Below are 11,290 nucleotides of genomic sequence, written 5' to 3' on the forward strand. Positions count from 1 at the left end.
TCAGCCGAACAGCGAACAACACGAGCCGATTTTTCATCTTTCGCCATTGCATGCGAAGCGTCCATTCATTCTCGTAATCACACATTTGCTCATTCGGCGCGACTTACAATGGCAATTGGAATGCCGAAGTTGTGTGAAAAAAGCGCAAAACAGGAAAATACAAAATAAGTTATATTTGAAAAAAAAAGGATATGAAAATTTGAGCAAAAATTGTTGCAGATAATTGGGGCTTTGAGCAGTCCATACATGTGTTCTCGTATGTTTACATATTTAATTATGCACTGAATTGTGAATAGAACAAGCATTTGTAGGGATAATGACTTGATTATTATATTATTTAAGGAAAGGCTAAGTTTATTTTGCTTTATGTCCGCGTTATCCTCGGGTTTTACTTTAAAAAAGGGACGAAATTTAAAATCTAAGATTGCGCGAAAAAGATCAGGGAAGGGGAAGTAATTCATAGTATTAACGGTATTAACATATTGACCAATATATAACTATAAAGTCTGCTGGAAAGTCGGATATGATTATATCATGTATATAGAGGAGGTTAGGTGTGAGTTAATTACATTCTCCATTGATAATAAACTAAAATACGCTCGAAAACATATTTCCAAACATTTTTTTTAAGATAACTCATATGTTGGGTAGTCGAAAAAATACTTTCGTATTTTGTAATTGATGTGTAGGATGATGAATAGTGTTGGAAAGCTGAGATTTTAAGTTCGTAGAAGTTGAGAAAAAGTTACAGCTGTTCAAAAATGAGTGAAAATAATGAAAAAATTTTGAAATACATATATGAAAGCTGGGGCAATTTTGTGGACGTATTTCACATAAAACCAGGATTCACTTGGTTTTTCTAAGATAAGCCATACATTATTCGATATAATGGCTATAGGGCCAACCGGAGGTTTGAAATTCTTATATTGGGGGTTCATAGGGCTTAATCAATAACTCATCAATTGACCAATAGAATGGGTATAAAGCCAACCGGTTGTTTGAACTATATTAGCCGTATGGGGGCTGCAGATCGCATTGAACCGATTTTATCTATTTTTGTCATCAAAATGTATTATCATCAGAAAAAGATTCTCTCTAAGGTTCATTATGATAATTCACAAATTGACCGATATAAAGACAATCGAAAGTATGTAAACCTTATATTGTATTTAGTTTATGTCAGCCGAAATAGTAGAAGCTCATATTAATATTTAGAAAAAATCGTCTCTGCATTTCATTTATATATCTCACAGATTAGTTCGTGGTCTTGGTAAAAAATAAGACATAAGTTCGGTGGACGAAGTTTTCGATTTCTGGGCGCTTGAAAAGTTATAGTGCGATTGTGACCATTTTTAAGGCAGGTGCTAAGTGTGGAAGGGACTATTTGTATAAAATTCTATTACAATACCTTCCTTCGAGCTGGATTTATATATGTATTGTCATGTGAACAAATACGATAGAAATTAGAACTGTTTTATAGGAAAAGTGGGCGTGGTTATAGTCCGATTTCGCCCAATTTGTAACCTACAGATGTCAGGATTGAAGTTGGTCAAGAATTGGCTGAGATAAAGCATTTCACCTAAACGTTGGCAGTGTTACACCCACTAGTATAAAGAAGCCTCTTAACATTTTTCTTAAAAAATATAATTTTTTTCAATAAACTTCCTTTTGCTACACAAATCACTTTCAGACCACAACTGCACGTATTAAGTACCTACAATTCGTATTTAAATACATACCTACATTTGCTCTTATTCGCATATAATTTTACTTATTAGCTTTCTTGAGTGGGTTGTCAACGCTCGCCTTCTGCCTACGAGCAGCATTCACATTTAGTGAGGTGTGTCAATACGAATTAATTCAGAGTCTGCTTGGTGGAACGGAAATGGAGTTACTGAAGGGTTTTATTATTTAAGTGCGTACCTATATATCTACATAACTACCTAGGTATAAATAAATATGTAGTTACCATATATGTATGTATGTATATGTATGTGAATTGTTAATCTGCCGTGGGAGATGAGATAAAGTTTAGCAAGCAAGACAATAAACATTGAAATAGAGTTATAAGCTGGAAATGTAATATTACTGTATTGGTGGTTGTGGTTGAGAAAGATGGCAAGATTTACAACATAGTGGAACCCTGTAAACTTTCAAAGTTTAGATTTAGATATTATCACGTTTTTGAAATTGGGCGAAAACTAGTATCGAAAAAGGGTTCTGAAGAGTGGACTTTACATATTAGCGTGTGTCAAACTACTACTGGCGAAAATTAGGATCAAGAAAAGGTTAGGAAGAGTGGTAAATATACATTAGGGTGGCAAAAATATTTTTTTATCATTAGGGTGGACCGAAAATATGTTTTTTTCGCTTGCTGCTCTAAAAAATTGGTTGGTAAACATCTCTAAGGAATGTTTTAGCTCTTAATTGCAAAGGGAAGATCCTCCGCCTGACGGGTTTTTATTTTGTTCATACTATCAGATATAAAAAATTCTTGAAAAAATATTTCGTTTCAAAGAATGTATAGGAAATTTAATGCTCTACAAAATGCTCTTCTTCGGGTTTTCCATAAACATAACCATTTCAAAGAAAAACAAATTTTTTTTGGCCCACCCTAATATTCGTATAACTATGAGCTTTTTCGCTTAATATTTTCGCATATTTAAGTTAGCGAGATTTATATAAATTTTTCAAAATATTGTACGTTTTGAAATCACATCTAAAACAACTCGACTCTCTCTCTCTCTCACCTCTCTCAACGGGATCCCTTATCTTAAGGAGCTATACCAGTGAAAAACATGAAAAATTAGGCGATTTTCGTGAATTTTTTTAAGAGAAAGTACGCGATTGAATATTTCGAACTTCCTTTAACATAATAAGGTATATTTTCAGCTATATTTCAAGTTTTTTTTTTAAATGTTGAAAAATAACGGAGTTATGGGCTGTCTTCAGAGGTGCAAAAAAAAAAGTGTCCCAACTGCAGGCATGATATTGCCGAATGAGTAGCTGAAACAAAAAAAAATTGAAAAGTTTATTAAACGTAAAGAAATTTGCTATACAATGAACTACGATCTTTGAAAAATATCAAAAATTAACAAAATGGCGTAATTTTGAAAAAAAATCGTTGTTTAGGGAAAAAAAGGTATTTTTTTAATGCGAAATTGACAATTTTCAATCAATCAAAATGATCATAGTCCATTGTATAGTAAATATATTCAAAAATACTTAGTTTTAATTTGAAGTCGATCGATCAATATCTGGTTGAGTTATTATGCCAGAAATTTTGAAAAATGTCGTTTCGAGAAAAACGCGTTTAATGTTTCACTTTAATATGTTTGCACCTCCGAGCGGTCGCTCTTTAGAACGCTGCCATCCGAAAACTATTCAAGATACGACCTTCCCGATTTCACAGGATATTTAAGGAAATATAATCTATCGAAAAATCAAATAAGAAAATTTTTTTTTTGAAAGTGTCACACCTTAAAACTCAGCCATGAAACCTAACTTAACCAATCTACTGCCTTTGCAAATATTCTATATAGCAGTCCCAGTGCCCAATCTTAAGGTTCTGCCAAGGAACCAGACCTAACCTAACTAGTGCGATCCCCATCATAAGATCAGTCTTGAAACCTAATCTAACCGTCCAATTATATAGGATCTGCTTAGTAAAATTGCATATGATATTATTTTTTCAAAGGAAGTCCACTATATTTTACTACAATTTTGATCTCCATAACCGAATAAACACAATCGATATTTGACTTGCTGACCCCCTCCTCATCCACGCACTTATAGTTATTCATATTTATGAGCACTTCAATTGTCCGAAACGCTAATCGGCTTTGACTTGAATATCGCTGGCCGTAGTTTGGCTGTAAATTGACGCAGAATGAACTGACGATGATGACGTTGACGTTGCTTGTACTGAAAGTAATTGAATTACATAAGTGAGGCCCACACGCAAAACGGATTCGCAGTTGACTGCGTCGTTAAACATAACATATACGAGTGTAGATCGTCAAAGTACCCGGGCGAACAAGCAAACGAACGAACGAACGCAACGAACGTTTGAACGAATGAATGATCAATTGAATGGACAGCCGGCAGCAATCAATGGCAAATCAGCAGCAAATACAAATATTCGTTGGATTTATAAAAGCTACTACACATATACTTACATATATGTATGTATGTATGTATGAAGAGTGCAACAACAATTGTGCTCAATGATCTGCCAGCAGCATGCCGCGCGCAGACGCATCACAAACAAGCTGTCGGCTTGGACCCGCAGTGCGAGCGGCGTTCGGTGGGTCTTTGGGTCGCTGGTTTGGTTGATTGCTTGGCTGACTGCAGGCGTGCTGCAGTTGCATATTGAATTACAATTTCATGTCTATTTTTTTCTTTGCTTTTCTGCTTAGCTACACTTCGTTGTCGTTTTTTTCTTTGGATTTTTCACAAAATTAATTTTCCATTGTGTAATTTTCGTTGCAGTTTTGTATCAGAAACGCTACCGTCGCGAGCGTAAAATGCGCATACGCTACCAACAGCAGCTGGACGGTGGCAAACGAAAATTGACACACCCATCAAATGCGGGTGGCAGCAGCAGTGGTGGTGGCAGTGCCAACAATGGCGGTGCCGTCGGGCCCAATGGCAATGAGGATGGACGCAGCAGTGTGGGCGGTGAATGCAAAAATAATAGCGGCGAAGCAGCGACACGTAAAACGGAACCAGGTTGGTAGCTCATACATTATTATAGAATATATTAGAAAATATTTTATAGCTAGAAAGCATTACGCAGCCGTACTAAAACTATATAGAGATACCCACCAAATTTTTCTATTATTTCTCTAGTATATACATACACAGTTATGTTGTAACTCTCGTTTCTAACTCTTAAAAACTGAATCACTACACTCGAAACTACGATTAACCGCCCCTTCTTTAACAAACAGCCTCTCCCTGTGCTCTCAATCTCGCCCCTTAGATAACGATTGCAAATCGAGCGAAAAGTCTGAGAAGTCGTTGAATTCCAATGATGGCTGTTCGCAATCACAAAATGCACAACAACAATCACAGCAAACGCAGCTACAACAACAACATCACCAAACACCATCCCAATCATTGTCACATCATCATCTACAACAACAACAGCAACAACCACTGCGCCTGAGGCAACGTTCGGAAAGTCCCAGTTTTAAACGTGAACCACACTCGGATCGTGATAGTCCGCTCGTCGGACGTCGTAGCGTCGATCGTTTGGAGCGTTGCGATCGTGATCATGCCGAACGTGAGTCGCGTGAACATTGCGAACGCTCAGAACGTGATTGTGGCGACGCCGCGGCCATTGAGCGTTCACTTAGCATGCCACCCACTTCGCAGGCGGAGAGCAGTTTGGCGGCGGCGGCTGCAGCTAGTGGTGGCAAGGCACCATGGAACTATCCGGGCATCGATTTAATGGCCACAGGCGCCTTTTGGCAGAACTATTCCGGTGAGTTCCTTTAAAATATTTTCATATATCGTTAATAAATTTTAGTAATGGGCGGGGGGTCTCCCTTGAGTGGAGATAATTTTAGAATCTGTGAAAGCCTCTTAAACATTTTTGTACTCTCTAAAAAAGTTATTGAGAGAAATTGTGGAAATCTCGGTTGCAATGTGCCGTTAAGGTTTTGGTTATTCCACTTGAACAGTTTCCCGGTCTCCCTGCAATTCTCATTTATTTATCTTCCTGGTCTACTTTTTTGTTAATATTTTCTTCATGAACTTCATGGAATGCTTACAAATTACTTTACCTGTTTATCAACATAGAGGCGCTAATTAGACCCTGTGCAAGTTAAATTTAGTTTGCTCTCATAAGGAAACGTCGGGGAACCTATAAAATACATCATCACAGTGCCCAACTGAGTCGATTTAAGTATCTATCCTTGTCTATCCACAGTCGAACTTCTTGAGAAGTTGATCTGAAATTTGGCATACGTAATTTTCTCCCCAATGGCGCTTTCTTGTTGAAACCAAATATCGAGGAGATCACGATCATGGGCCGAAAACGGTCGCCATAGGGGGTTACGTTCTCACCAGCATAATTTTTGAAGAAATATGGAAAGATGATGCCACCAGCCCATAAACCCAACCAAACTGTTGTTTTTTCTGAATGAAATGGCCACTCTTGGATCCCTTGAAACTGCTCTTTGTCCCAAATGCGGCAGTTTTGCTTGTTTACATACCCATTGAGCCTGAAATGGGCTTGTCGCTGAAGAAAATTTAGCTCGAAAACGTCAGATCTTCTTGAAAATTTTTTAAAAGTCCATAGAACGAAGCGATGTCGCTTGGGAAGGTCGAGCGACTTCACTTCTTGCACAAGCTGCATTTTGTACGCTTTCAAGTTAAGATCTCGACGTAAAATGCGTCAAGTCGTTCCATACGTCAGTCCGAGTTGCTGCGAGCTGCGACGAATCGATTCTCCAGGGTCTTGGTGTACACTCTCAGCTACGGCTGCTATATTTTCTTCACTGCGTGCTGGACGTGTGTCCAGTTGGTTTGATTTAGCTATGTACCCATCAATTGGTCGGTCCATAAGCGAAATTTTTGAGATATACCTCCCCAAGAAGCTACTTATTTGTCGGAACCGCCGATATTGGGCACTCTACCATACATCTGCCATATAAACTGACCGATCAAAATCGATTTTGTTTTTACTTCTGAGGAAAATTGGGCAAATTGATGAGAATTGCAAGAAAAAATAACTCCTGAATGAAAACTTGTAGGAAAGAAAGAGAAAGATGGAAAATACTCTACGTTCTTAACCCTGTGATACCCTACAAACCGTCTTTTTCTCTTCTTGTTTGCAATAAAAATATAAATTTTTCTAAATTTGTTGAAAACTAACCTTACTTTTGTCTATTTTTGTTTCAATTCCAGAGTCCTTGGCGCAAGAAATCGAATTAGAGCGCAAATCGCGCGCTGCCAATGCTGAACGTGATGTGAAGAGTCCCTTAACTGAGCGCCCACCAGCGTACTACAAGAATTCGATGCTCTTCGGCGGGGCAAACTAAAGAGTAAACAAAAATACTTTAAGCTTGTGCAACAAAGTGAGTATTCCAAAGACGATACAAGGGGGAATACATATGTACATACATACAAGTATATGTACGAGTATAGGTTATTTACCGACGGCCCCAGTGTGAAGCACAAGTAGGGAGCGGGAATTATAAAAATTGTTAAGGATGAGAGAATATTAGTTATATTGCAGTAATGATCTCAAGGTGTAAACGCGAAAATAATAAATAAAGGGAGAAAAGTGCGTTTGGAGCGAAATTATAGCAGCACAATACCAAGAAAGCTATGAAAAAGCGAGCAAAAATAAATGTAAAATGCAACTGCTTTGGAAATCTCTTAGCAGTAATTAGTATACGATAGCGAGTGCGCAGCCGAAAGTGCGTAAAAATAATGAAAAAATATTTGTGAATAATAAGAATTATAGGAATTTTAAAAAAGCATTTACGAGTAGAGCAAATAGCAGTACTTACTAAACTAGTTACCAGTGGAGCATATGCGAGCGGGTATATAGTAGTGTATATAGACAAAAGCCAATAGGTGGCAACGTTTTTTTATATGTAGATATTTATTTGTAAATTTGCGAAAATTAATTTAAAAAAAGCTTAGCGAATTCTTTCTGCGGTTCTTAAATACTTAACTAAGTATGTACTACTTGAAAATGCGCAAGTAATGGAGAAATACTTGAAAGTAACTAGTAGCCATAGATATGTAAGTGCTTACACATACATACATAATTATGTATTTGCATATGTAGTACATAGAGTATGTTTATTTAGACGTTTTTGAAAAGCGTACTAAATTAAGATTAATGTTCACACACACACACATATAAACTTGTATGTATAATTAATTAGATAATTAGTTGCTTAAGCCAGTGAGAACAGCTTTTTCGTAGTGAAGTAGTAGGTTAAATTAAAAAAAATTAAGATAATCTTAAAATTATGAGTTCGCGTTACATACATACATACTTACACACATACATACATACGATACTTATGTAGCAAATGGAGCATAAATGATGCTTCATGTAAGCAACCAGTGCTATATAAGAAAGCTTCCTTGAATCTAATGGCTTGTATGTAGTTAAAACTGTTAGCTGCATAAGCCAGTTAGACATGGCTGTATGTAAGCTTATGTGCTTTTACATACATACATACATATACCAATAACTATTGTAAGTAGTTCAGTAATTGTTTAAAACTAAAATGCTGCTTCAGAACCAAAATATCTGTAAATACGAGTAATTTAAAAGCTGACACTTGTTTGCAAACGATTTTTTCGCGTTACATACATACATATTTTTATCAACTACAAGGCAAGAGAGGAGAGTTGAATATGTGGGAGAAAGTTGCTACACATGTAAAAAAAGAAGAAAAGATTTGTTTTAATAAGCATTTGGGGCAAAGTTTCAAAAAATTTAAAAATCTCAATTAATTTATTTTTTTTTTAATTTAATTTTTTTATTTTTCTTAATTTTTTTTATGATTTATAAATGATTAAGTTTATCATAGTTTAAAAAAAATTTGAAAAATTTTAAAATCTCAATTTAATTTTTTTTTTAATTTTTCTTAATTTTATTATTTTTTTTTATGATTTCAAAATTTTTTCACAGTTTCAAAAAATTTAAAAGATTTAAAAATCTCAATTTAAACTATTATTTTTTTATTAATTTTTTTAATCTTTTTAATTTTTTTAATTTTTGTTAATTTTATTAATTTTTTTATGATTTATAAATAAAAAAAATTTTTCATAGTTTCAAAAAAATTTTAAAATCTCAATTAAAATTATTTTTATTTTAATTTAATTTTTTTAATTTTTCTTAATTTTATTAATTTTTTTATGATTTATAAATAATTACATTTTGTCATAGTTAAAAAAAAATTGAAAAATTTTAAAATCTCACTTTAATTTTTTTTAGTTTTATTAATTTTTTTTATGATTTATAAATAATTAAAATTTTTAATTTGAAATTTTTTAAAATCTCAATTAAAATTATTTTTTTTAATTTTTCTTAATTTTATTAATTTTTTTATGATTCATAAAGTTGTTTCATGGTTTCAAAAAAATTTGAAAAATTTAAAAATCTCAATTAAATTTTTTTTGTTTTAATTTTTCTTAATTCCAATTAATTTTTATATGATTTATAAATAATAAAATATTTTTCACAATTTCCAAAAATTTTGAGAATTTTAAAAATCTTAATTTATATTGAAACTATTTTTAGTTTTAATTTTTTAAATTCTTATTAATTTTTTTAAATTCTAATTAAAATTTTTACCACCAGGATAAACTAACATGTTTTAGTTCTGAATTTATTTTGTGTTATTAAAGTCAAATTGTTTAAAGAAAAATGTGGAATTACCGAAAACATTTTTTGGGTTAATTACTGATCACAAAACTATTATTTACAACAACGCCAGTGTTTTACAAATTTTCTATGTAAATAAAATGAAAAGCAGCTCCCAGTTACGAAGCCACATTTGCTTGCGAAAAAATTTATATAATTACAAATATAGTTTCAAACTGTATTAAATGAAGTTTAACAATTTAAAAAAAAATTAAAAGAAAAAATTAATAAAATTAAAAAAAAAATTAACAAAAATTAAAAAAAAAAATTAACCAACGCTTCTGTAAGTAACAGTATTTAATTCAAATAATACATAAATTTATTATAAATATTATGCAAGCAACTGAAAAAATCTTAAATTAATTTCGAAAATTATATTTCCATAAAAAATATTGAAAAATTAGACACGTTAAGCGCATTAAAATATTTGAGTAAAACAAAGTTAGTTATTAATTAAATTATATAAATAGCTATGTACTTAGTAAGCGTTTAAGTGAGAAAATGGCAAGAAATAATTAACAGCAAACTGATTGCATTCACAATAATTAAATACAATTAAAGATCATAAAATATTGCATAAATAGCAACATCAATACACACATACACACACACACAATGCAACTTGATGCATTGCAGCAATTAATAATTATAAATAAATACCTTAAAACATTCAGTAAATTACATAAATACATAGCTTACCTACAAACATACATATATATACTATACATACATATAAACATACATAGTTACCCATTTGATTGCTTCGCATTGAAATGCAAAATAAATAATAAAAAAAAACACAAAAAAAGAAAATGCAAATAAATCGAACACAAAAAATATTAAACTATTATTAAACAATGCTACAGTAAAAATAAATTATTATTACTATTATTAAAATAAAAAAAATAAATAAACATTGTTTTATTTCGTATTGAAAGTGCATAAATATTGATGCAGAGGAACTGAGGGGCATACTCTCTCTCGAAAGTAAGTATTTATTTAAGAAATTTAAGATTATCTTGTAAGGGAATACAGGGTTTTCCTCGACTAAAAAGCAACCCTTAATAAAAAATGAGATTATCATGGAACAGTGTCTTATACATATTAAAAATGTGAAGGGAAAGTATATTGATCCTTAATTGTGGTCAAGTTCTTCGTCTTAATCGTCCTGGTTGAGTTGTTGTGATATGAAAGAGCAAAAAAAAAATCCTTCAACGTCTACCATACCCTTCTAATAGGCGAACATAATAAGCGATAGATGTCTATAATCCAACCAATTTGCATATAACTACATTATAGTTGTAATCGGCAAGAAGAAAATTGCAATAACAAGGTTTCGTTTCAAAACTCTACCTATTCCTATGTATTATGACAATATTTTTGCTAGGAATTATGTGACATTTCTTGTCTGAACGCCTGGTAGGTCTCATGACTTTAACATTTAGGTTTTTCATTTTTCTCTTGAGGGCGAAAAAAAGTAAGCCAGATTTTATTACTAAACCCCCCTAGAAGCTTGAGCAATTTACTTCGAAAAACAGCATAAATTCGCCCGCAACACATCAGGCGAACGGAAAAGAAAGTTGCGATCAACTAAAAAACAAAATTTGCATTCCTTGGAATTCTTACACAAACAATCAAACGTTTCTTTATGTCCACCCATTTCTCAAGTGGAATGTATATTAATTTTGATTTTTCCACCCATTCCCCAAAAGGAATGCAAGAACTGATATTTTGGAGCAGTGTATTTGCAATACTTCTATTTACTATATACATACATTACAATCATTTGTGATTGCGTGGCGTTGCCAGATTTTTACAAAGAAAGAATAAATTCTTGAATTTTACAAGATTCTCATGCATTCATTTATGAGCGTCTGGTAATTAAGAGGC

General features: G+C 32.9%; 1 protein-coding gene across 8 annotated transcripts in view; it reads left to right on the forward strand.

The window, feature by feature from the left end:
- Positions 1-8,499, forward strand: part of LOC105233657 (uncharacterized) — a 65,315-nt gene extending 56,816 nt beyond the window's left edge. For 7 of the 8 annotated variants that reach the window (XM_049456856.1, XM_049456855.1, XM_049456862.1 and 4 more), the window contains exons 10-12: positions 4,492-4,731; positions 4,985-5,488; positions 6,916-8,499. In XM_049456856.1, coding sequence (XP_049312813.1) covers positions 4,492-4,731; positions 4,985-5,488; positions 6,916-7,049 — 878 coding nt within the window. In that variant the 3' untranslated portion in view covers positions 7,050-8,499. Of the gene's footprint in view, positions 1-4,491; positions 4,732-4,952; positions 5,489-6,915 lie in introns of those variants that run through there. The other variant, XM_049456874.1, reaches the window with a different exon arrangement.
- The last annotated feature ends 2,791 nt before the right edge of the window (positions 8,500-11,290 follow it).

Source organism: Bactrocera dorsalis, chromosome 1 (assembly GCF_023373825.1).
Source record: "Bactrocera dorsalis isolate Fly_Bdor chromosome 1, ASM2337382v1, whole genome shotgun sequence".
NCBI classification, from domain to species: Eukaryota; Metazoa; Arthropoda; class Insecta; order Diptera; family Tephritidae; genus Bactrocera; species Bactrocera dorsalis.